The 26,317-nt window shown below is 46.4% G+C and overlaps 2 protein-coding genes across 2 annotated transcripts; one reads left to right on the top strand and one right to left on the bottom strand.

Annotated features, from left to right (window-relative positions):
• The first annotated feature begins 45 nt into the window (after positions 1-45).
• On the top strand, positions 46-12,887 carry NSMCE4A (NSE4 homolog A, SMC5-SMC6 complex component). Its single transcript, XM_082722726.1, has 11 exons — positions 46-453; positions 1,168-1,245; positions 3,179-3,309; positions 5,133-5,284; positions 7,060-7,159; positions 8,054-8,144; positions 9,006-9,100; positions 10,865-10,913; positions 11,619-11,713; positions 11,805-11,889; positions 12,718-12,887. Exons 1-10 carry the CDS (start codon positions 168-170, stop codon positions 11,877-11,879), a joined length of 1,152 nt encoding a protein of 383 aa, XP_082578852.1. The 5' UTR covers positions 46-167; the 3' UTR covers positions 11,880-11,889; positions 12,718-12,887.
• A 3,301-nt stretch (positions 12,888-16,188) lies between these two features.
• On the bottom strand, positions 16,189-24,339 carry LOC309859378 (uncharacterized protein; the record flags this gene model as incomplete). The annotated part of the gene is made up of 4 exons (XM_082720007.1): positions 16,189-18,025; positions 19,994-20,069; positions 21,364-21,722; positions 24,301-24,339. The coding sequence occupies 4 exons, from the start codon at positions 24,337-24,339 to the stop codon at positions 17,336-17,338; spliced, it is 1,164 nt and encodes a 387-aa protein (XP_082576133.1). The 3' UTR covers positions 16,189-17,335.
• Positions 24,340-26,317: the final 1,978 nt, after the last annotated feature.

The raw sequence follows: 26,317 nt of genomic DNA, 5'->3' as shown, positions 1-26,317 counted from the left end.
GGAGCGCCCCGCGCCGCGCCCGCCGCCGGCCTCCCGCCAGAGGCGTCGCTGTGCCCTGGCGCGGGCCGGGAGCCGCGTTCCGCGGGGAGCGGCGCTCGCGCCGAGCAGGGGTTTCAGTTTCTGGCGCGAACTTCCGCCGTTCCGAAGTTGCTCGGCGAATTGGCGCGATGTCGGGGGACAGCAGCGGCCGCCGGTCGGAGGGCCGGGGCCGGGGCCGCGACCCGCACCGGGATCGCCCCCGCTCCCGCTCGCGGTCCCCGCTGTCGCCCGTGTCCCGCCGCGGCGCCGCGCCGGAGCGCAGGGAGGCCCCGGAGCGCCCGAGCCTGGAGGAGACGGAGCCGTCGGATTCCGGGGACGAGATGGTGGACCCCGCGAGCCTGGAGGCGGAGACCGACCACGGCCTGTGCCGCCAGATCCGCCATCAGTACCGGGCGCTCATCAACTCGGTCCAACGTAAGGCGGGGCGCGCGCGGGGGCAGGTGGCGGACGCAGGCCCGCGCCGCCCGGCTGGGCTACGGCGCCCGGGCCGACCCCGCGCCTCCCGGCAGGGCCTCCATTGGCTGGCGAGGACGCCCCGCGCCGTCGCGTGGAGCGAGTGCGCGACCTTGGCGGGGGCGCGCGGGCCCCCAGGGGGCAGGACGGCGCCGCGGGAGCGGGGACGGCCGGGAAGGGGCGGAGGCGGCGAGACGCGGGGGCCCTGGGCGTCTTTTCGGGCTGTCGGCGGGTCCGGCGCGCGGCCGCCCTTCCCCCGGGGGAGTTGTCAGAAATGCCAGTCCTCGGGCCGCACCCCGGACCCCCACTCCGAAACTCGGGGTGGCCCGCCCATTGGCCGGGTGATCCTCTAGGGGCCTCTGTGGCTTGTGAAGTTTGGGAACCACCCTTAGGAGCGCTCCTCGGAGGCTGCAGACGCTGTGGAGCCCCTTGGGTGAAGGTTCAAGGCAGCCCGACCCCTTTTTGAAGTTCATGGTGCTTAAAGGGACGGTCACCTTTCTCTTTCCGAGCCACTTGGGTTAAAAAGATGGAGCTGTGTGAAGGAAGCCCCCCTCTCCCCGGGGAGCGGGGGGCCGGGCTTGGCTGTACTCCAGATCGGTGATCCGTGATCGCTTTGTCAAGGACTTGTTCCTGCCTCAGGAGCACATTTCCCAAACCTTGTACTTTTTTACATAGAAAACCGGGAGGATATACTGAATGCCAGCGACAAATTAACAGAGGTCCTTGAAGAGGCCAACACTCTGTTTAATGGAGGTAATTCGTTATTTTATGTATGGGAACTTTTTATTACAAGTTTTAGAATAATTTTGATTAGTTTTATAGAAGAGCCAAATTACTGACCTCAGGCAGTCCCCACCTAATATAATAGTGCTTTACTGGTGCTGGAAGCTTTTTCCTTGTAGAGGTAATACTGCTTTTACTGCACTTAGGCACCCCCTCGGGCCCCCCTGAAGGCTTTATGAGAAATTGTGGGGGTGCAGCCAGCAGCCTGTTTCAGAAAGCCCCCCTCCGCCCCAGGTGGTCCTATTCTTTGATCAGGGTTGAGAACTTCACATGTACTGTTGTTTTATCTGTCTGTGGTCTTGACTGCTATATTCCCAGGATGCACTTGGTGATTAGAACATGATTGGTCATGTTCTTTGAGGACCAGAAGCTTTACCTCTGGTCATGTCCTGATATGACTAATGGCTCACCTGTTGACAGCCCTTAACGTTTTTCTGTCTGTCTGTTCTCAAATGAGTCTTTTTCTAGCTCTGCTCACAGCCTGCTCACCATCCCCCAGGTGGGTCTCCTACATTTGCTGAATCTCATTTGAATCCTTCCAGAACGGGGCATTTCCCCTCCGCCTGGTTAAGTCCCTCCTCCACTGTCCTTAGCTCTGTCTTCTCTTCACTCCTGGACTCCCAGTCCGTGTCCTCAAGGTTCCTCTGGACTCGTTCATGGCCTTGCTGTTTTACTGTGGGTCTTAATCTTGAGCCACACATCGCCTTGCCCTCGGCTGATTCTGCCCTGTGGACTGGGTCACTCTGTAAGGCAAAGTTATTCACTCAGCTGGGCTTTGGGAGTCGCTCAGCAGAGAATTCTAGATCCTTGGCATTCATGGTTTTAACTCAGTGGAGGCCTCAAAGCCATCTGTGACAGAGAAGTCTGTGCTCTTCTCTCCAGCCGTGCTGGGAGGCGGGTGGCCGAGGCCCCCAGGGGCAGCCCAGGAATGAGCCTCCAGCCGTGGCCTCTGCTGCCCTCTCTCAAGCGTGGTCACTTCCGTTGCCTCGCTCCCGAAACAAAATGGGAGAAAAATAATGTATACAAACAAAACCCAGAGTCAGCCAGTTCAGCGGCCTGAAGCAGGTTCAGGAAGTGGGGGATCCAAGTGAGGAGGCCTTTAGGAGTGAGCCAGGCACGGGTGTTTCTGGGATTGAGAGTTGCTCCGTTCCCCTCTTCTTGGCTCCCTTTCCAGATTGCCTTTAGGGTGTTCCCACAGCACTTCCTCCCTCCCGGGGCCCATGAGGCCTGCTCTCAACTCCACAGGCCTCGACCGCCCCCTCCCCTCCTTCCTCCTCAGTTTCCTTGCCTCCCTACTCCTCATCTCCTTCTGTTTAAATCTTTTTCTCTATGTAGCTTATCTTGAGTCCTGGGTCCTCTGTCAAACGTTTTCGGGTCACCCATCCTCACAGTCGCTGTCCTACTGTAGACCATTGACCTGGTGGCCTGTGCTGCCTCGCGGGGCGGGGGTCCTAGGCTTCCTGCCCAAGCCCGCTCTGTTCCTTCAGTGAGCTTCCTCGACAGTTTCCTCCTGCCCCTCAACAACTCACCCTGCCTCACACGGAGCAGGCCTCCTTTTTGACTTAGTTCCGCACAGGTGGGAGTCGTGGCAGAGATGGGCTTGCTGGGGTCAGAGGAAAGAGCCGGTGTGGGAGAGGAGAGGGGCTTTGTGGAACCAGAGCTGTCAAGTTCATAGGAGCAGGACCCCGGAGGGAGAGTGGCTTTTAGGAGGACTGGGCAGCTGGGACTCCGGATTTTGGTGGGTTGGGTCGAGGAGGCAGGTTTTCAAGGGAGATGGGTATGTTCGAGAATTTTTTTTTTCTTTTGTCCAGTAGGAAATGTCAAGTTAAGTAGGTGGAAATTTGGGGAAAATCCCTGAGTAACGGGTATGTAGTAATGTGTATTTTCCTTCTTTTCTGAATAGTGTCCCGAGCAAGAGAAGCCGTGCTGGATGCCCAGTTTCTTGTTTTGGCTTCAGATTTGGGCAAAGAGAAAGCAAAGCAACTGCGTTCTGATCTGAACTCATTTGATATGTTAAGATATGTCGAAACTCTAGTAAGTTCAAAGCTACAGAATCTTAAAAAAAAAATACTTCCCATGTCACATAGTGTATAATTACCTGCTCTGCTTATCTGCTCTGTATGCAAATGCATTTCACTTCCTTTTTCCTTTTTGGGGGGAATGGGGGGGGCGGGCGGGGGGAGGTATGTCTCAGATTCCTCCGAGCAGATCTCACCAAGTTAAATGATGAGGATGACAGTGAGGTTGATGGGAGAGCCCTGTGGAGGAATTTAGGGTGGCAGCTTAGAGGTTTAAAAATCTGTTAGCATTCTAAGACTGTGGGTGCTCCCTTTATTTAGAAATGACCATTTTTTCATTCTCAGTGACCCTGGACCTTTGTCCTGGGCTGGGCAAAACCTACACTGCAGGTGGGCAGAGCTCAGCTGGAGAGGAGTTAGGCCTGGTTGGGCATGATTTCATCGGTCCTTGACAATATCTTGGAACCCTATGAATATACTTGGGGTTTTGCTTTTTTGTGGATCTTTTGTTGTTTATTCACCTTTATTTGAATGGTTGTTAGCTAAAGTGTTTACACTTTTCCTTGGTGGATTTACCAAAAAAGGACAGTGAGGCTGACCTTGCATTTTACTATGTTGTGGTGGTTTTTGTTTTTGTTTTTGTTTTCTGTTTTCTGTTTTTTGGGTCCACTCTGAGCTAACCTCTGTCCCAGCATTTCTGACTGCATGTTTATTAAATGGTTATTAAAATAATCTGGTACCAGGAGACTGGCCCAGGTAAATTAATTCTTTTGTAAAGGCAGGAGGCAGATGAATTTTCTGTTGTTTTTAAAACCTTAAATGGTTTAACATTACCAAAATTTAAAACTTAAAAATTTTCTTTTAACTTTTTTATTGTGAGGTATAATGCATTTGGAAAATGCACACTCGTGTGTAGCTGAATGAATAAAGTGACCATGTGCTGGCTTATCTTTTTTAAAGTTGCTGAGATTTATCTAGGTGAGCTGTGTACCGTAACAAATCAAAGTAAATTCTGGAAGTCTTAAGGCATTCAGTGTAAAACCCTAAATTACAGCTCTGTGATCTCTGGGTCAGGAGGGCCCTTCCCAGTACACGTATAGGTACTATACAGAAAAGATGGGTAGATTTGACCAGGCAGAAATGAATCGGGATGATGGTGTGGGCATGGAGGGTGGTTGGGGACGGAGGCTCGCTGACCTTACATCTCTGATCAGGCTCTCGAAGCCTCTCTTCAGAGTTTGATTGCTTTTAATAGGGGCAAGCTTCCTGAGGGCTTTTTGATTATTGTTTATGTTTGATATTACTGTTTTAATTTGATAACTTATAGTTATTTTATGATTTCAAAATGTAATACTTTGATTTTCTGTAACATAGTGTGGGATAAGAGAATTATTAGACTTCTAGCAACTCTTCCCAGGAAGGCAGTTGTAAGATGAGCGATTCTCTGACTCTAGGGCACTGCTGTCTGGATATACCGAGACACAAGCTGAGTAGAGGTCTCTAGGAGGTTGGCTAAAAACGAAAAATCCCGAAAGCTGGCTAAACTTGCCTGTTCTGTCTTGGAGCCTTTGACTAGGGATGTGATTTCAGATTTGTATGTTGGTACAATTTTCCTAATACTTTGATGGGGTAAGGATTCATTCATTCTAATATTTCTACCTTTGAAAGTTGGAATTTATATAAAATTATTTGTATAATAAGAAATGTAGCCAACATGTTAGAACGCTGAGTAGGCTCTTTGCATCTGGCCTCTTAAAGTTTAGCGATAGAGATTATTGGATGTGGTGAATGATTGCCTGTGGCTTAACTGGGGTTTTTTGTTTCCCTTCATTTTTGTAGCTGACACATATGGGTGTAAATCCGCTAGAAGCTGAAGAACTCATCCGTGATGAAGATAGTTCTGATTTTGAATTCATAGTCTATGACTCCTGGAAAATATCAGGCAAAACAGCAGAAAACACCTTTAATAAAACCCATACATTCCACTTTCTGTAAGATTATTTTAAAAATCTGACAGACCAGCCATTTGTAAACCTTAAGCTTTTTTATTGTAGGAATGAGAACTATCTGGTAGGGCGAAGGTGATGATCAGGTTGCCATTTTTTGGAGATTTTTCTAAAGCCCATAGAATTTTGATGTGGACGGAACCTCATCCTTCTGAATTTGGGCAGGAAAGGCTGTGGGCCAGAACCTCTTACCACAGGGCTCTGCTGGCTCCTTTGTTTTCTGGTGTGTGAGGCTTTGGGTCTGGGGCATAATGTGTGACTCTGTTTTGTCGTCTTTAATATTACGCTGTAGGCAGATGATACCTCATATGGAGCGTCTCAAGATTTTACTGAGGTCTGTAAAGTGCCATTCATTGTAATTGCCTGTTGGATGGTCGCTTGGACTTGAAGCCTGCTTTAGTCACTCACACCAGCCGCCCCGCTCAGTTTTTTGGATACAACTCTATACTTCTGAAAAGTTTATCTTCATGATCAACTTGGCTTCTGTCTTAATTTCCTAGTTCAGCCCTTCTGGAGAAACAAGGACTAGCCCTTACTGGTTCTCTCTTGTGAAGCCACCTTCAAAGGCAGTGGTTGTGTCCCCCAGCAGATACTTTCTCTGGGGCAGTCACCCAGTTGTTTCTTCCTTAAGTGCTCTAGCTCCTGGCATCTGTCTATTCCAGTTCACCCTCCCAAAGCTCCGGAGGGCGGGATTAGCTCAGTGAGACGGCTTCAGAGATGCACAGGTGTGGGACCAAGCATCTGTCGGCTAACCCCGGGGCCCAGAACCACTGCGTACCTGACAGCGTAAAGCTCAGACTTACACATTACAGGATGAGGTCCAAGTCTGTTCTCTGCTGTTGAGTTCAAGGCTCTGTCCTAAATCCCAGGCTCTAAATGCAGCCTTGGGTGCTGTGCCTTAAACTTTCCTCATCTTGCATAGCTTGCGTCCACAGCCAATCACTCACAGCGTTGTGCCCTAGAACTTGCTCTTATTTTGGCCTGCAGTGTCTTCCCCCGTCTTTTCCATCTGGAAGGGTTTGCCTATCTCCCAGGCTCTAACTTGGAAGCTTCCAGTAACTTCTCCAGACAGAGGCATCATTGTAACATCAGAGAGCCAGCCTGATCCCTCCCATGTCTGGAAAGATCTCTGCCCCCATGCTCTCGGAGCACTTGCATATCACCCTAGCACAGCACTGTAGGATCTAGTGTATTATGTTGAGATGGACGTGTGTGTATGTGGATTTGGATCTGTCCGTCTACACTGCACGCTTTGAGCTGCTCAGGGGCAGGGACCATACGGGTTTATGCACACAGGGCCTTGGTCTCTGCGTGGTACATGTACAGACTGAAGTCTGCAGTAGGGTTTTTTTTTTTTTTTTTAGAGAGTCCAAAGTAAGAAAGAACCCCATAGCTTGTTCCCCCTTTTGTTCCCCTTCCCCATGCTTTCGGTCTTCCCACGGATCTGAAGTTGGCTTTGCCAAAGAGGCAGTGGGCTAGCTGGGAAGACCACAGGCATATTTCTTGGTTTACTGTTGAGAGCAAAATAGGAAGGCATTCAGGGGGCATCTGTGGTTCAGTAAAGCTTCTAGGAGTCCTTTGAGAAACACAAAGGGAACAGAGGATGTCACAAAAAGTCACAAGAGTTTTGGTCCATGTCAGTTCGAGTATCACTGGAGCCAGGTCTGAATTCGACCATTCCGTGGGAACAGCTTCCGGTTAGTGCAATCAGTTTGTTTAAAAACAAACAAAAAAAGACATGAAAGCATATTTCTCATTAGGTTGGGTTCAATACAAGGAGAGTTCCCTGTGCCAAAGCCACGAAGTGATCGTCCAAGAAAAGGTCCCAGGACAGAAGAGAAGAAGACAATGCCTGACCAGGTTTGTTCTTTAAAAACACCTCAGGTTACATTAATATAATGTTCAGGCAATCTGGCCATCTTCCCAAGCTGTAGAGTCTAGAGTCAGGTTTGGTTCTTAAATAATTACTTAAATAATTTTAGTGTTTAAACATTTTATTGGATTAACCCCTTGTCTTAGTTTTAATCCACGTCTGTAGTCCCAAACCAGGACTTCTTAACCTCTGTACCATCGACACTGAGGGCTGGGTCCTTCTCTGTGGTGAGAGGCTGTCCTGTGTGCTGTAGGACGCCCTGTAACAACCTTGGCTTCTCTCCATTAGGCACCCATTAGGTGCCAGTAGCCTCTGTCCCCCCAACCCCACAGTTATGACAACCAAAAACATTTCCAGATACTGGCACATGTCCCCAGGAAGCAAAATCACTCTCCATTGAGAACCACTGTTCTTAACTGCACTTTGTATATTTTGCTATTTGTGTCCAACCTGAAAATGGTTGATTTGGTAATGTTATTGCTCTATTAAAAAGTTAATATGAAAATGTTGCTGAAACTAGAAAATCTTTTTTTTTTAACTGTAAATTTTTTTTTTTAAGATTTTATTTATTTACTTGATGGAGATCACAAGTAGGCAGAGAGGCATGTAGAGGGTAGGGGGGATTAAGCTCCCTGCTGAGTGGAGATCCCAATGTGGGGCTCGATCCCAGCACCCCGAGATCATGACCTGAGCCAAAGGCAGAGGCTTAACCCACTGAGGCACCCAGCTGTCCCTTAAATGTAAATTTTAAGACAAGGATAAAAGCTGCTAGCAACCCCCCAATACAAGACAGCTAGAGGAGTTCGGATATGTCAGGAGCAGAAAACGTGAATGGGCAGGCAAGTAGGTCAGTCTGCTTGGTAACAACTTTGTATTTTCAGTTAAATGAAATGGAAGAGTCTCATCAAGAAGCAACAGAAAAAGAAGTGGAAAGAATTTTGGGATTGCTGCAAACATATTTTCGAGAAGATCGTAAGTGTGAAACCAAGTTCAAAGTAGAGCAATTTGTATCTATCAGTTAGACACGTATCACTTGCATTGAGAAGTTTTGTTTTTGTTTTTGTTTTTTTAAAGTATTTTCAGTTATAGTAATGTTTGAGTCATTTTGATTCTCTTTTTGGCATGTATGTTTAATGAAGCTTCTTTCCTTTAGCAATCCCGTGAGAGAGTGTTGGCAAAGTAACTTTGCATTTTTGCTTTTAAAAGATGTATTTTTTTCTGTTACAAAATAAAAGGTGCCGTAGAAGGGGGGAAAGTTGAGTACCCATTCCCTCGCTCCCCAGAGGCGGCCGCCTGTACGATGTGCTTGTCTACTTTCAGACCTTCAGTCACATAACCAGGCACATAAGTAAATTGGGGATTTTTGTTGTTTTTTTTAGCTTTTTGCAAAGCTAATCATAACATACACATTCTCCTGCAACATGAGTTTTCCATGTGGACGTTCGGCTACATCCGTACGTGCAGATCACACTTTTTAGTGATTCCCGGCGTATGGCTCTATCCTCCATCAGTGGGTGGACGACTAGGTTCTTTTTAGCATTTTATTCTTGGGAAACCCACTGCAGTGAGAAATCGTGGTACACAACTTTGTGCACAAGTGCTGATACTTCTGTAGGACAGGGTTTGGGAGGAGGGTTGTCAGGTCAGTGGGTGTCCATATTTTTAATAGATAAGTCACATTGCCTCCCCAGAAGGGCTGCATTGGTTTCACTCCCACGACAGGTCGAGCGCCCATTTCCTTCCTCTGCTAACGTAAGAGAATATTGGTCTTACTGATCGGCAAAAATTCTCTTTCCTATTTTAAAGAATCTTTTTTTCCTCTTTTGTCTGTAGCTGATACACCTATGTCCTTCTTTGACTTTGTGGTTGATCCACATTCTTTCCCCCGGACAGTGGAAAACATCTTTCATGTTTCCTTCATTATAAGGGTAAGATTTAAGATTGTTTCTCTTTTTTCTTTTATAGCTTTTAAAATGGTAAATGATAGGGGTGCCTCAGTGGCTGTGTCAGTTAAGCATCTCTTGATTTCGGCTCAGGTAATAATCTCAGGGTCATGAGATCAAGCCCTGTGTCCAGTTCTGCACTGGGCATGGAGCCTGCTTAAGATTCTCTCTCTACTCTACCCCTCTCTTGTTCGCTCTGTTTCACTCTTTCAAAAAAGAGGGCTAAATAATAAAAGCTGTGGATGGGAGCTTTCAAAGGTATTCGTACTGACCAGTATGTATGGTAGACCCGTAGCAGCAGAGCATTGGCACACAGACAGAAGAAATGAGCTGAAATGCCTGTGGGCGCCCAGCTGACTCAGTTGGTGGAATGTGTGACTCTTAATCTCAGGGCTGTGAGTTTGAGCCCCACGTTGGGTGAAGAGATTACTAAACATAATAAACTTAAAAAAATTGTATGCTTTTATATTTTGGGATTTATTTACAGAATGAATTGACAGAATTTGAATATGGAGCTAGAGATTATATAACAATATCGTGTAAGTGTGGGATTTCCCAAATTTGATAGTTGTCCTGTAAGAAAATATCTTAGTATCTTGTGGATACTTTGGGAAGTATCCACAAAGTATTAAGGAAAGGGAGCAGGTTGTCTATCACTTACTCTCTCATGAAAATTCCTGACATGTATGTAGAGAAGGGGAAATAGTTATGGCAGAACTTGAACAGGGGGTGAAGCTGGGGAAAATATATGGGAGGTCTTTAGTTTGAAATTATTGTAGCTCTTGTAGCTCTTTCAGTTTGAAATATTTCAAAATTAAGGTTCCAAAAAAAAAAGAAAAGAAAACCCCTACTCAGAAATATACTATGGAAATTTGCTTTCGACTCTTTAGTCTACCAGCAGGTTGTACTCCCACTCATGGAACATGAATTAGATTTTAACCTCAGTCAAAAATCTTTTATCGACTGGGACGCCTGGGTGGCTCAGTTGGTTAAGCAGCTGCCTTCGGCTCAGGTCATGATCCCAGCGTCCTGGGATCGAGTCCCACATCGGGCTCCTTGCTCGGCAGAGAGCCTGCTTCTCCCTCTGCCTCTGCCTGCCTCTTTGTCTGCCTGTGCTCGCTCGCTCTCTCTCCCCCTCTGTCTCTGGCAAATAAATAAAATCTTTAAAAAAAAAAAATCTTTTATCGACCAAAGTTTTTTTTCCCAGAAATGATAACAAAGGCGTATTTTGTCAGTGGTAAATGAGTTATGCATAATAAGATGCTGAGTGTCCAAAAATAGTCATGAATCCTGTTTAAGAGCCACGTTTTAAGAGCCAAGGCAGTTTCGGTCTTATTTAGGAGATCCTTAGGATGGATGCTATTGAGGAACCTGAGAGGGGACCCCATGTAAAGTCTCATCCACGTAATCTCTTGTGGTACATTCTGATTGTCTGGGATACGGCGTTTCCTTTTTTCTTTTTAGTTTAGTTTTTTGTTGAGAGAAAAGTGGGGAGCAGTGGGGGGTGGAGAGAATCTCCAGCAGTCTCCCTGCTGAGCCTGGAGCCCAATGTGGGGCTCAGTCTCATGACCCTGAGATCATGACCTGAGCTGAAAGTAAGTCGGAGGCTTAACCAACCGCCTTACCCCGGTGCCCTCTAGGGTATGGAGTTTTCTAATTGATGTTTTTTAATCCAATGGTAATAGGTTTTGGATCTAATTTTTTAAATCGGCTTTTGACTCTACATCTAAAATTATGTTTGTGTTTTAGGATGGTTTTGCAAGAATAAAGCTTGACCAAGACCGACTGCCAATAATAGGTTAGTGATAGTACGTTAAATTAGTTTTAGAGAAAATGTGTTATTCAAGTTCATGAAATGCAGTGTTCTGAACGGAACTGAGTTTACATTCTAGGTAACTTTCACAAGGCTGTGTCTTGCTCAACTAACTAATCTGCAGACATGGTCATCGGTTCAAATCAGGGGGTTCATCTGTATCATTGACTCCACGGCCATAAAGAAGAACAAGAAAGTCCCTCCCATTCTAATTGAGAATTTCTGTAATCGTAGTTACTCTTGTACTTTCTTGCCTTCTGTTTTCCCCTGATGCCGCCTCCTTCTCCTTGAGAGTCTTTCGTAGTTGAATAATTTCACTGACTCAGTGAGCCTTTTCTAAGGGTCCCCTGTAGAGAGTCAAGTTCTTTTGTAGCTCTGCTTGCTGGTTCATGAGTTCTCAGCTTCTCTTGGACTCAGTAGGGCTCAGCCCTGAGGTTGGTAGGTAGATAGGCAGAGGTCTTCAAATGATTGCCACGCAGAACTCTGCTGCGGGGAGTTATTTTTTTAATGGGAACAAATGGATTACTTGCTGCTGTAGTAACTCTTTAACACATCAGTGATGCGTGGAATCCTGAAAAGTATGTAATATTTTAAGTGTCTTTTGCATACGGGTTCATTCCTTCTCATCCTTTTCTGTTCAGAGTCCCTCTTGCGATTTGATAACCTTTGAAAACTTTGTCTTTCAAACAGAGCCTGTTAATATTAATGAAGAAAGTGAGGGAATTGACCAAAACACCCAAATTAGGAATCAAGGAATCATAGCTCTGAGTTACCGGGACTGGGAGGTAAAGCTCTGCACGTCGCCCCGCGGGGTAGTTGTGCCCCCCACACCATTTGCTGTAAACCGGTCCCCAAATGTTCTTTGTTCTCTGCCAGGAGATCGTGAAGACCTTTGAGATCTCAGAGCCGGTGATCGCTTCAGGCCAGAGCCAGCCAAGGCTAAGCGTCTGACACCAGCAAAGTAAGGTTTCCTATGTGGTATTAAATGTTAATTAGCGTTCCAGACCCTCTTCCTTTTTTGTTTTTTTGCATTCTGGTGAAACTGGGATTTGCCTCCCTCTAGTGCTCTATTCTTAGAACTGTCTGCCAGTGAGAAAGGCAGCGCTGGGCCCAGTGGCTCCAAGTCTACAGCTTACTTCGGTTAAGTGGAATATCGAACCCTCCCATCAGCTGTGTTCAGCGTTCGATTCGATGTGCTTGTTTTATAGCTAGGAAGTAGAAAAGGAGGATTAGTACAGAATTACCTGGAAGAATGTCACTAAATGGGCATTTCTGAAATCTGATTTAGGCTGTGGAACACTTCTTCATTTTTATGAAGGAGAAGGTGCTAGAAGGAAATCTTCATGATGATCGGGCATTTACTTGTGGGTGGAAGTCAGGAGACCTGGAAGCTCTTTGCTCCATCCCCTTGGTTTAAAATCACTGAACGCTCCACTTAATCTCACTCAGCTTCATTTTGTCAATAAATCTCTCTGTAAAATGGGAGGATTTTGAGCTAGATCATTAAGGATTTTTTGGTATCACAAATTTTCTATAATTTTGAGAGTTTAATACTTAACATAAACTCTTAATATTTGCCTCAATTAACTGAGCTGCTTTTGTTCCAAGATAACGGAGGGAAAGTGAACAGACAGAAGGTATAAAATGTGGGTAGACTGGGGCCCTCCTCAGAGAGAAAGGACTAGTTGTTCGATCCTATCAACGTATATCAAGTTCACGTATTACAGAAGCTTCTGATTCATTTTATCACTTATAAACTGTTAACCAGCTCTTTTTCCCTCTTTTTTAGGACTCAAATGGATAGTGAGATCCAAAAAGGAAAACAGCATGTATTGTATATATTGTATGATTAAACATTTTTAAAAGACAGATTGTTTTTAGTAAAACGTAGCTTTTGATAGTTAATGAATTTGTCAAGGTTGTCTTTGATTAAAGGAAATTCACTGCCATATTCACAAATAACTGTAGTTGCTCTTTATTTTCCCATCATGCCAGGGTCTGGCCTTTCTCCAGTCCTGTCCCACTGAAACTGTTGGCGCGGCTGTTACAGCCTGTACAGCATTATGGTTCTTTTCACGCCTCTTTAGCTGTAAAATGAGCTGGTCAAGTCCACAGATCTTAGGTTGAACTATGTGAAATCGTTTTTGGAAGGAAAACACAGTCACCTATCAGCAGTTTTATAGGCTCAGCCTGTGATTTAGACACAGGAAACGCTTTCATCGTCTCCCAGACCAGGCTGGACCCTTGTCCCCAGCGGCAGTCCTGTCTGCACACACACCACAGAGGAAAACCACCCTGCGGGGTGGACCATGCCCCCCCCACAGCCCGCTTCCCATCTTTGCTGGCCCCTCGGGCCTGGCTTTGATGTTTTCTCAGCCCTCCCTCAGCCCCTTTCCCACGCTCCAGCTTTCTACGTCCTCCTCCTCTGGGTCCCAGGCCTTCCTGGTGCGCGGCTGTGTCCGCCACCCTCCATACCGAGCGCTTTCCCTTCAGCCATGGTGATCTCTCATCATAAAACAACTGTCGTGACCTTTAGTTCCTGTCCCGTCTCTTCCTGGAACAAGAGTGACTCGCGTACTCCCCTTCTGGCCATCCTGGAGCCCGGGCGGAGGGGCACCTCCTTCCCCAGCATTCCCCAGAGGCTGTTTTCAGCCAAACTGGGGATTCCTTCCCAAATAGTTTGATCCCAGGGTTAAATGCTATGCATTTGACACTTAAAAATCCACTCCTGGAGGGGTGCCCGGGTGGCCCAGTTGGTTAAGTGTCTGACTCTTGATTTCGGTTCAGGTCACATCAGGCTCTGTGCTCAGTGTCGTCTGCTTGTCCCTCTTCGTCCCCCTGCTTGCTCGCTCATTCTCAAATAACTAAGTAAAATCTTAAAAAATTGTACTCCCGGAAAGCTGTACATCCTCACGCCTGGTGCTTTCCGTGGCTCCTTTACCCCATCTTACCCTCGTGAGTCCTACTATATCTATGTCCTCAACATTCTCCAAAACTGGTTTGACTCCACTCTGAAAAGCTACAGGCATTTGTGGCCCCTGGCTTAGCGACAGCACAGGGTCTGGGTTATGTATAAACTGCTCCCAATCTGTCCTCCCTTAATCCCTATGGAGGTACTTCGACTACTTGATTAACTCCAAAGAAACTAGGATTTTTTTTCCCTTTTCCCTTATGGCCCCTACTTAATTGGTCATGAGATTCCATCTGGTGTTTTGATTCTCTCCGTCCTGCCCAGATTTCTGCCCCAGACTCCTGTCTGGTGTCCTCCGCTTCCTATCTGCTCTTTGCGTCCCCTCCACATCTTCAAAGCCACTTGTCATTTCTCAGTGACTCCCCACTGCCTCCAAAGCTTGAGACACCTCAGCTTGCAGACCCATGGAGGCCTTACATGATCAAGCTCCTTGCCTCCACCCAGGCTCAACAACCCCCACAGACTCGGGCTTTCTCTTCCATCTCCATGAGCTTCACATTCTGTGCCACTCACCCACTTAAAGCGAATAATTCATTGTTGGCTTAGTCTGTTCACAAGGCTCTGTAACCACCACAGCCTGATGGAGAACATTCTTTCATACCCCAGAACATTCTGTCACCCTTCCACATCCGCCTCCTCACCCCTTAGCCCCAACAGATAACCTACCTTCTGACAGAAGTTGCCTATTCTGGAATCACACACTGGCCTAGACATTACAGTTTTTCAAGCACGCATGTTTAGTTGCTTCTTCTTGCGCTTTCATTGGCCTGCCTTCTGCTTGCTTCAAACTCTGCTCATGTCAGAAATGTAGCAGGGGCCTGAGTGGCTCGGTTGAGCATCTGACTCTTGGTTTCAGTGCAGGTCATGAGATCGAGCCCCATGTTGGGCTCCACGCTCTGTGTGGCATCTGCTTGAGATTCTCTTCTCCTCCTCTCTCTGCCCCTCCCACTTGTGCTTTTCTCTCTCAAATAAATCTTAAAAAAAGATTTAGAGTAAAACTTAAAAACTTAAAAAAAGTGATGACCTTTGACAAACCAAAGTGGCCTAGGTGTCACTTGGCATTTTGTACCTTCCTATAATTATTTGAGTTTTCTAACCATGTCCTTTTTCATTATTTTAAAAATATTGGGGCGCCTGTTGTGGCTAGTCAGCTAAGCATCTACCTTTGGCTCAGGTCATGATCCCAGGGTCCTGGGCTGGAGCCCGGGGTCGCGCTCCCTCCTCAGCAGAGTCTGCTTCGCCCTCTGCCCCTCCCCCTGCTCATGCTCTCTCACTCTCTCTTTCAAGTAAATAAATCTCAAAAAAAAAAAGAAAAAGAAAAAGTATCAATTGAAGTTCTCTGGGTAGGGAGATTAGGGGCCACTTTCTTCAAACTTCTGAATAAGAGACACACCTGGCTGGCTCATAGGGAGAGCATGTGACACTTGGATCAAACACTTGATCTCAGGGTTGATGTTGGGATGGTGAGTTCAAGCCCTATGTTGGGCATAAGCCTACTTAAAAAAAAATTATAAATTTCTGAATAGGAAAAAAAAAACAAAGAATACATGTTCTCATTTAAATATCAAACACACATAACATCCCCAGTCTTTTATTTCCTGCTGAACTCTGTGTTCTAACAGCACCTCATTCTTATCTGTTACTCTTTTTGTGCTTGTCACGTTTGCACCTGTTTCCCAGTGGAGTTCCCCCAGGGCCCAGGTGTGCCTTACTTCTGTGCTGACGGTGCCCGGTTTGGGTCCAGGCCTTCCTGTCCTAACTGCTGTGCTCAAGCACTTCTCACCCAGGGTGGGTATTCTCAGGCTGGCATTGCCCATAAGCTGCCCTACTCTGTAGTCCGTATTCTCCATCCAGTGTTTCATAGCGCAGAACTGGGCATGTGCTGCTTTGACTTTTGTTCTCTACAAGTAGATTGTAAGCTCCTTGAAGGGCTAAATCCTAGAGTCTTGGGTCTCTCTCCAGGCTAGGGTTTAGGCTTCCAACATCCTATAAAATTCTAGGTGCACTGGAGTGTACAAGACAATGTGTTAGCATAATTGCAACAGGCTTTTATTTATTTCTTTTGAAAGATTTTATGTATTTTATGTATTTATTTGAGAGAGAGAGAGAGGGAGCTTGAGAGGGGAGAGGTCAGAGGGAGAAGCAGACTCCCTGCTGAGCAGGGAGCCTGATGCAGGACTCCATCCTGAGCCAAAGGCAGTGCCTTAACCAACTGAGCCACCCAGCTGTGTCTGCAACAGGCTTTTTTTTTTTTTTAAGATTTTAAGATTTTATTTATTTATTTGACATAGAGAGATCACAAGCAGGCAGAGAGGCCGGCAGAGAGAGAGGAGGAAGCAGGCTCCCTGCTGAGCAGAGAGCCCGATGCGGGCTCGATCCTAGGACCCTGAGATCACAAGCCACCCAGGCACCCCTGCAACAGGCTTTTAAACCCTCGATCTGTATTTACTTTTCCATGGAGGGAGCCAGGTCCCTTCAGTCGAGATCACTCCAGGAGCTATGGACTTGTTGGTTTCTTTGTATAAAAACACTTGTTTCGGGGCACCTGGGTGGCTCAGTGGGTTAAGCCGCTGCCTTCGGCTCAGGTCATGATCCCGGGGTCCTGGGATTGAGTCCCGCATCAGGCTCTCTGCTCAGTAGGGAGCCTGCTTCCCTCTCTCTCTCTCTCTCTCTCTGCCTGCCTCTCCATCTACTTGTGATCTCTGTCAAGTAAATAAATAAAATCTTTTTAAAAAAAAATACTTGTTTCATGTTGATGAGTAGTAGTAACATGAGAGACAGCGGAAAGGATAAAGAAGGATGGGCGTGTGTGTTGGGACTTTTCAGAGCCTTGCAGGAGTGGATTAAAAGCTCGCTGCAAGTTTCTTTGAGAGGAAGGGTCTCCCCCCCGCCCAGCCCACTGCCCCCCAGTCTGGACTGATCTTGGTGACATGTTTGAGCAGCAGAATATGGCAGAAGTGATGTTCTGAGACTGCGGATGCTCGGTCACAAGAAATCTTGTGGTGTCTGACAGGTCACTGGAGCCTGGTCACAGTGAAATAAGATCAGAAACCTCACGGAGAGAGGAGAAAGGGACTGGGACCAGCCAAACCCAGCCTTCTAGTCAACTCCAAGGGCACGAGGCCTGTACCCTCTTGTCCAACTGTCACCTGATCATCCCCAAGTAGCTCTGGCAGTGCAGGACAGGGAAGAAAAACTGCCCAGCTGAGCTCTGTCTGAATTCCTGTTATGAAATTGGGAGATACAACAAAATAGTGGTTGTTTTTAAGTCACTAAGTTTCGGGATAATCATGCAGAGAGGTGAAACAAACACTTGGTTTAACTCCCCCGACCCCAAGTTTGATGCAAACAGATTAGGGGTTATGGGATTTTACTGCACTGACAGTTGTCAAAGGATGCCGGCCTGCGAAAGAAATAGAATCGTCCATAAAATAACTTAAACTTCCTTTTTTTCTAGTTGACTTCTCAAAAACGGTGGCATGCTCAAGAGCTCTCGTCGGAGTGGCTTTTTTACGTGTTCCTCCTTTCTGGACTTTTCCGTGAGGATGGTCACTTTTATGAGTGCTTCCTGGTAAGGCTGGGCAATCGGGTAGGCTGTGATCCGTTCGAATTCCTTCTCTTCCTCCTTGTGTGTTGCAGGCCTGTGGAGAGGAGGAGCGGGAGCAGAGACCCTCCAGGCACACAGTCTCTCGCTTCTCTGCTCTGTGAGCTCTCGCCCCCGAATCATTCGATCCTGATGTCCCCTGATCTGTTCCTTTGCCCAGGCTGCCCTGTGCTTTTTGGTCTTCGTTTTGTGGGTTTTCTGGACAACTGCAGGCTTCTCCTCCTTCCCTGGGCTTCGTATTTTGGGGATGGCCGTGTCACTTGGAACCCTTTGAGGGAGGAGCCGGTACTTGTGGTCTCGGAGGCCTCTGGCTCGTTCGGCTCGGTAGATGTGCTTCTCTATGTGGTCCAGCTCCCTCTCAGACACTAAATAGTCCCATTTTTTAGCATCTCCTGTTTTGTCACCTTGTGGTCTCTGTCTCTCTATTTTAATTTCCCACCTTGGAGCCGTCGTGTATCTCCATGCTTCGCCCAGCGTCGTTGCCTGATGCCGTCGATAGTAGTGCTCCTCCGCTTTGGCAAACTGGAAGTCAAAAGACATGGCTTTGAGCTGATGAAGGGTTTCATTCTCCTGCTGAGACTTTCGGAGCAAAAATTTCCTCACTTTTGAAGAATGGACACCACCTAAACTCTTGTCAGAGGGAAGGATTAGAAGGTTTTTAAGTTGAATGTCCTTCGTTGCAGACCATGACAGAGATCACAGAGTGTCTTGGCACTCTGACACCATGTCCCTGGTCAGGGGTCTCCTAGCCATGTTCCCTGGCTTTCTCTCCAAAGCTCTCACACTCCTTTCCCCCAGGGTCCCCTTCACGAGTTCACCTGAGGCTTCCTTGAGAAGGCAGAAGCACACAGTCAGGAACGCCCTCCTCTTCTCGGTGCCAGAACCACCACCGTGCATCGACCCTGGACTCTGCCTTTACAATGGAAACGGTGCCCCTTTCTCTATCAAAGGCCAGTTCTCCCACCTGTCCTTGTGAAGCTTCAGGAACTTCAGTTAACAATTACCAAATTCTTTCCTGCTTCATCAAAATTTCCCCTGTACTGGCTCCCTCCTGTCAGCATAAGAATATGTTCCAGTATCTCTATCATCTTTAAACCGAAAAGGAAAGTGTTTCCTTTGCCACACATCCCATCTTGGCTCCCTTCCACCATGTGCCAGGAAGCAGACACCTAGAAACCCTCTCCACTCCCACCTCCCAGTTCCCCCCGGTCCTCCTCGGGTGGGTTTCCAGGCCCCGACTGCCGCGAGACTGCTCCCATCTAGGTTGTGAAGCATCTCCACAGCCACAAATCCAATGGTCCCGTCTCTGTCCCTGTCATACTTGACGTCAGCAGCATTTTACAGAGTTGAGTACTTTACTCCTCTGGCTTCCAGACTGTGGCCAAGGGCATGTGACCAAGGCTATCTTGGATCACCCTAGACTGCAACACAGCCAGTAGCCGAATACCCCCAGGTGACCGAATAGCCCTTCATTCTATGGCCACGCCCTTCCACCGACTTTGCTGGTTCTGTCTTTTGAATGTAATGTAAGAAAATACAACAGAAATTGTCACTAAAGATGAGCATAGTCTCATTTAGACTTTCTTGGGCATGGACAGTCTCAATCACTCAACAGGTGACCTACCCTGTATCAGGGACTGCTCTAGAGGGGGCAAGGAGAGATGAGTGAGACCATCGAGACACACAAGACTGCCCAGTACTCACCTCTCAACTTCACCCCTAGACGCGATCTACATCTCCACTTGGATCTTCTTCCGAAGTGTTTCCTTCTCTTTTCCACTTCTCAGTCCTGTCCCTACTAACTTCAAAATGCCCCCACCCTAGGGTAGCAGCCTAACTAGCTTCCCTGAATCCATGCTTCTCTCTCTGCCTCCCAGCCCCATCAGACCATGGACACAGCAACTGGGCGGGTCTTTGTATCACAGAAACCTGAGCATGTCCCTTCCCTACATTGAAACCTTAGAATAGTGTCCTGTTGCTTTTAGGAGAAAATCCCAAATCCCAGTATGGCTTTCATAATTTGGCTTCTGACTACCTCTCAGCTGGACTGCTTGCCCACTCTGCTGTGGCCACCCCAACTCTTCTGTTCCTCGAAAACCATATTTTCTTTGCCATCCGAGTATTTTCACATGTTTTTTCTTCATATACTCCCAAACACACAACACAGCAACTCTACAGTACTTACGTACATAATCTTTAGGTTTTAGCTTAAATGTTACTTCCTCAAACCTTCCATGTTTTCATGCAAAAAAAAAAAAATTCCCATCTTTCATGACCCTTATCACAATTTGTTTAGTGTCCGTGTCCCTCACCTGCCCCAGCCCTGTGGGAATACAAGCGATGTTTGTCTTATCCAGTGTTGTCCAGTTGAAGCCAAGCCTGACAGACAAGCACTCTGGCTTGAAACACTCAGGCCCTTTCTATCTTGGGGATAAACTTTTTATGATGGTATTACTGGCTCCAAAGTTCACAGCAAATGTATTTCCTCACCTTAATCTTCTTTTCTAGTGGGGACTGGGAACCCACTGCAATCCGAGGGTCCTGAGTGTTTTTGGCCCAGGCCAATCTGGAAGATTAAAAAGAGAAATTGCACTAGGATTTGGAGAAAGGTTTCAGGAAACACGGCCCTCATGTGGAATGAGGAAGGGAATTGATTTGGGACTTACTGTTCACCTGCTTGTCATATGCTTTTTAATAGCAAGAGGCATTTCTTTGTGCAGATGGGCAGGACTATGGCTAACTTGTAGCTTTCCTTGAAACAAGGAAGGACTGCTTTCTGATAAAAGTATGAACAAAGAATCATATTGAGTTTGAGGTTGAGACTAACAAATACTTTTGACAATGGAGAGGGGAGGCTGAGGTACTGATTCAAATTCCACAAACCACAGTTTGTATAATTGTTGGTAGAACAAAGAACCATACCTTTGATGAGAGAGTAAGTTCTCAAAGCTGGTAAGTTCTTTTTAAGTTCAGTTATGCATAAAATTATAAATAGTATAAGCTATCATTAATTTCTAACAACAGCTAACTGTAACATTTCATAATTCTTGTCAAACGTTTATATTTTAGATAGCCAATAAAATAATTTGATGGCAGGAAAGTTTTTTTTGTTTGTTTTTGTTTTTTAATTTAATGCAGAAAAATACAGCGGAGAAATTTGCTGTCACATTTAGGTATCCCAGAGAACTCTTATTTCTTAACGGGTTTAGTTAGTAAATAGGTTCTGTGTTTAACAACCTAGGTTGTAAATATTCTGTTTCTCTTGACTTATTTTTTTTTTTTAAGATTTTATTTATTTGAGAGAGTGAGACAGAGCACGAGAGCAGGGTGAGGCGCCAAGAAAGAAGCAGACTCCCTGCTGAGCAGGGAGCCTGACGCGGATTCGATCCTGGAACCCCAGGATCATAACCTGAGCCGAAGACAGCCACTTAACCGACTGGCCACCCAGTCGCCCCTCTCTGACTTCCCTCTGCAGCGAAAGAGGATTTTATATTATCCACTGGTTAAAAAACACGACTATAATGACCGTGTAAGTACAGCTAATTTCTTAAACAGATTCCTCCTGCTGCTTTCATGTTTTCTTTTCCACGAGGTTCTTGCACGATCTCCCTGACAGCGTTTGCGGCGCTTACTCCAGGCTGGGAGACGTGCTGGGGCCTCCGGCGGGTCCGCTCAGCCGGCCCGAGCCGTCCGCGGGGCACCCATCGGGCCGCCCTGCGAGGGCCACGGAGGCCGGAGACGCCCGGGTCCGGCCGTTTCGGGGACCGCAGTGCGCCTGCGCGACCCGTCCCGGCGCCCCGCTCCTTCCCGGATCAACGCACGTTCTCCGGCCTTTGACCTAGAACGGACACGATACGCACTGTTCTTCCGCGCTCAGATCCAGCCACTCGGAGTCTGTCACCAGGGCGCCGCGTGAGGGCGGGGGCCGCGCTGCCAGCCGGTCCCCGGCCCCGCCCGGCGCCCCCCGGCGCCCTCCCCGCCCGGCGCCCGCGGCCACCCCTCGAGGAGCCTCGCGCTGCGGCTCCTCCGCGTCCTTTCCTTCTGCCGCTGCCCTGCCGGTCGCCAGCTCGGAGGATGACACGCTCTCCTCCTCGCGCTCTGCGTCACCGAGTCGCCTTCCCCCGCGGGGCTCCGTCCCGTCCCCGCTGCTGCGAAGGCTCGGTTCTCCCACCGGCGCCCCCCGCGCTCCCCCGGCCTTCCACGTGCCTCGGCCTGATTTCTAGGGCAACCGGAGACAGTCGCAGGCTTTTGTGTGTGTCATCACCGTCCCAGATTGACACTACTGTGAGGTGGGAGTGAAGACATCTGGGGCCGCGCGGACCGCCCCGGTGTGAGCCGCGCCGAGTGGCCGCGGACAGCAGGGCCCCGGGGCAGAGTGTCACAGCACAGCCCCTCGGAGCAGCTGGAGAAAGCGTCTTCCAAGGCAGCGGGAGCGTCTTTGTCATTTTTGGATTTTTTTTTTCGGGGGTAGATATAGATTACGTATCTTCCGTATCAATATAATCTGTGCAGGGCCTGGGGGGAGGGGCGGGCCCTGCATGCGCAGTCCCAGTGGCAGAGGGCGCGTGAGTGTGCCCGTGGCCTGGTCCCGCGTTCTCACCATCACTCAGCTGAATGCTGCTGCTGGGGAGGTTCTGAGCTCTACCCCTTCAGCCTACTTTCAACCACATGTTTAATTATGTTCATAACCGGTCATTACTCAAGGACGAAGAAGCACACGTTACTCCAATGTCAATACACACATTAATGAAATGATTCTGCATATTCAAGACACTTGTCACCATGTATTTGAGCTGTGGGTGTCCAAATAAAGTCCTCATTGTTTCTTCTTTTTTTCTTTTTTTTTTAAGATTTTATTTGACAGAGAGAGAGGAAGCAAGAGAGGGAGCACAAGTGAACACAAGCAGGGGGAGCGGGAGAGGGAGAAGCAGGCTTCCCATTGTGCTGAAACCCCCATGCCAGGCTCCATCCCAGAGCTCTGGGCCCCAACAGAAGGCAGACATCCAAGGACTGAGCCACCCCAGCACCCCAGTCCTGTTTTTATTTCTTCAAATGTCTCTACTTCTTACAATGTGAAAGGAGAAAATATAGTGATTAATTAGAACCTGGCTTCTTACTTATTAAGAATAAAATCTGTCCCTCCCCAAATATGCTGTATGCAGTGTTGTGTTTGACACCACAGCTCTGAACTCATTTAGAAAAGAAGAAATGAAACAGTTATGAAGTAAATATGGGTATTTTATCAAAAATCAAAAGAATTTCAAACATTGTCATGACAGTGATTTCTGTTGATTTTCATACCAAAACCTTGAATTACATTACAACCTACATTTTAATATTCACAAGATACCATTTAACATTGATAAAATGTCATGTCACTCAAATATCAAACTTACTTGCAATTAATTCAGCCAAAAAAAAATTTTTTTTTTTTTTTCTAAAAAAGAAGCCAGGGTGACAGCTGGCAGCTTCATGAGCATCTGAAATCATAGGAAACTTTGACCAGAGAGGAGGAAGAGGGAGGACACCAGCTGGGTTCCTAGGATGCTTGGCTTCTTTTTTTTTTAAAGATTTTATTTATTTATTTGACAGACAGAGATCACAAGTAGGCAGAGAGGCAGGCAGAGAGAGAGAGAGAGAAAGAGGGAAGCAGGCTTCCTGCGGAGCAGAGAGCCCGATGCAGGGCTCGATCCCAGGACCCTGAGATCATGACCCAAGCCGAAGGCAGCAGCCCAAACCACTGAGCCACCCAGGCGCCCCAATTCAGCCAAAATTTGTATAAACGTGTGACATGACAGCATCATACTACCCCAAGTTCCTAGTAGTCATTGACTATGAGCCAAGCACTGTGTAAAGTGCTAAAAGGAAGGGGCACCTGGGTGGCTCAGTCAAGTGTCTGCCTTCAGCTCAGGTCCTGATCCTGGGGTCTTGTGATTGAGCCCTGCACTGGGCTCCCTGCTTAGTGTGAAGCCTGCTTCTCCTCCTTCTTCTGCAGTTCCTCCTGCTTGTGTGCTTTCTCTCAAATAAAATCTTCTTTAAAAAAAATGCCAAAAGGTAATCTCTTATTTTACCCTCCTGAAAACTGAATATAGCCTTTTTTTTTTTTTTTTTTTGCAAGAGAATGAGCATGAGCAGGGTGGGGGTGGTGCAGAGGGAGAGATAGAAATTTAAGCAGGCTCTACACCCAGCGTGGAGCCGAATACAGGGCTCAATCTCACGACCTTGAGATCATGACCTGAGCCAAAATCAAGAGTCAGGCAGATGCTTAACCAACTAAGCCACTCAAGGGTCCCTAGCCTCCTTTTTGACAAAAATATGCAATTCCTAATATGAGCCTCTTTTTAAGTAAGGAATCAGCTTAATTAAAATAAAACAAAAAAGACCATCATGTGGACCTAACAGTACTTTTCATTTAAGTATCATGCTTTGAATTGTTCTTTTTTCCTGATAAGAGAAACAAGGAATGAAGACTTTAAGTCAGGGAGATAAATAACTTTTTCGCTAGCAAATCAGGTTGGAACAAACTATTGACAAGACTAGACTTCGCCCTAACATAAACAAAAGGTGGCCTGAGCTGTGTCTTTCTGTGAGAAATCTAAAAAGAACACTTTGCTAACAAATATTTTATCATATACCTAAATTCTCATCGTTTGTCAAAAGTCATGAAATGTGTTTGAGTAACCATGAGAAATCCTCACTGGGGAAGGACAACATAGAGGTTCCTGAGCTGAAAGTGTCATTAACCACTTCTCATGATATGGAACTTGAAACAAACCAGAGTACTGTCACAGACTTACTGCTGGCTTTGGAAACCACACGCTGTCCGCTGGCTCCATTTTGCAAGAATTTGAAAACAGACTTAAAAACTAAAAGTGCCTCTGATTGTATCTGAACATAAAACACTGACACTCCAACCATCCTATTTGGTAATGTTCTTATTCTTCTGCCCATTTTCCATGGGAGGAAACGTGACTTGTTCAAGGCCACGCAGTTGCCAAATGGGAGACTGAAACTTGAACATGGATGTCTAAAAGCCAAGCTTGTGATATTACACATGCTATCCTATCCGACCTTGGGAAACGGGAGGGGTGGAAACAGATCACTTTTGTGGAGCTCACAACGCAGTGAAGGAGGCAAGAAATCGGCACAAATACACATATATGATGTAGCCATACAAAGGCGTTGCACAAGTATGGAGTGAAAACAAAGGCAGGAGTCATCAGCATGAGGTAGGACTGAACATGGAAGACATGCTGGGAGCATTTTCTGAATAGAGTGGCAGAAACGTGGGAGGTGCTCCTGAGACCAAAGAAGCAACTGACTCTGTCAGTGGTTGCCAGAGGAAGTTTCTCAGGCAGGGTACCCCATGTGGAGAGCAAAGACTGGAGCCAGAATATGATGTGGAAGAATTATGATGACTTCCCCAAATAAATGGAGAACTATGAAATGTTAATAAGAAAATTAGTAAAAAAAAAAAAACAAAAAAAACAAAAAAAAACTGGCACGAGAGAAAAGATCCTGAAACCATAGAGCCTAGAATCAGAGATTAAGTAGAAAACTGGGTTCGTCCATTGGTGCTGTGAGAGCCTGGTTCTAGACCAGCATTGTCCAATGAAAATAGAATGTAAGTCAGATGTAATTTAACTTTTTCTAGGAACTACATTTAAAGAAAGTAAACAGGTGAGATTAATTTTAGTGACATATTTTAACCCGTGATATATCCAAAATATTGTTATTTCAACATGGAATCAATTTCAATTTTTTACACTGCTGTGCTGTTTTCATTAATAAATGTAATTTTTAAAATAAATTTAATTTTTTAAGAGCACCTATAGATTTACAGGAATACTGATTAAAAAGTAATCTCTCTCCAAGTTCCTCCTATTATTTGTATCTTGTATTAGTATGGTATACTTGTTGTCACTGACAAATCAATATTGCCACATTATTATTAACTAAAGTCCATAGCTTACACTGAGTTTTACTCTTTGTCTGGTATATTCCATGGGTTTTAACAAATGTACAGTGACAGGTGTCCATCGTTACTGCATCATACAGAATTGTATCACTGCCCTAAAAATCCCATGTTCCAACTCTGTCATTCCCCCACCCCACATCCTAAGCCCCAGAAACCACTGATCTTTTTACTGTCTCATAGTTTTGCCATTTCCAGAATGCCATATACTTGGCATCATACAGTGTGATTTTTTCATGCTGAAAAGGCTTTTTCAGATTGGGTCATTTCACTAAGTAATATGCTCTTCATGTTTCTCCATGTCTTTTCATGGCTTCATACGTAGTTCATTTCTTCTTATGGCAGATCAACATTCCATCATTGTTTTATCCTTTCACCTAGTGAAGGACATCTTGCTGGCTTCCAGTTTTGAAAATTATGAATAAAGCTACTATTAACATTTGTGTGCAAGTTTTTGTGTGGATATAAGCTTTTGATTATTTGGTTATATACTGAGGACTATTGGATCATATGGTTAAGAGTATGTCTACTATTATAAGGAACTGCCAAAGTATCTTGCAAAGTAGTTGTGCATGTGCCTCCCCACCAGCAATGAATGAGAGCTCCTGTTGGTCTAGTAGTGTTGTCGGTGTTGTGAATTTTAGCCCTGGAGGAGGTGTGAGTGCTAGTTTGTTATAATTTGCAGTTTGCTAATAACATATGATGCTGAGCGTCTTATAACATTATTTGCCATCTATTTATCTTTGGTTGGTATCTGTTCATATCTTTTGCCCATTTTTAATTGGGTTATTTTCTTGCTGAGAATTTTAAGATTTTGTGTGTGTGTGTGTGTGTGTGTG

Source organism: Mustela nivalis (genome assembly GCF_964662115.1).
Source record: "Mustela nivalis genome assembly, chromosome: 2".
Classification (NCBI taxonomy): domain Eukaryota; kingdom Metazoa; phylum Chordata; class Mammalia; order Carnivora; family Mustelidae; genus Mustela; species Mustela nivalis.
This window is presented reverse-complemented; position numbering and strand designations above follow the sequence as displayed.

Excerpts from the sequence above, each read along its gene's own strand:
- NSMCE4A (XM_082722726.1), top strand. The coding sequence starts at position 168 with ATGTCGGGGGACAGCAGCGGCCGCCGGTCGGAGGGCCGGGGCCGGGGC. Across the intron at positions 3,310-5,132 it reads TAAGATATGTCGAAACTCTA|CTGACACATATGGGTGTAAA; the intron begins GTAAGTTCAAAG and ends TCATTTTTGTAG. Across the intron at positions 11,714-11,804 it reads TGAGTTACCGGGACTGGGAG|GAGATCGTGAAGACCTTTGA; the intron begins GTAAAGCTCTGC and ends GTTCTCTGCCAG.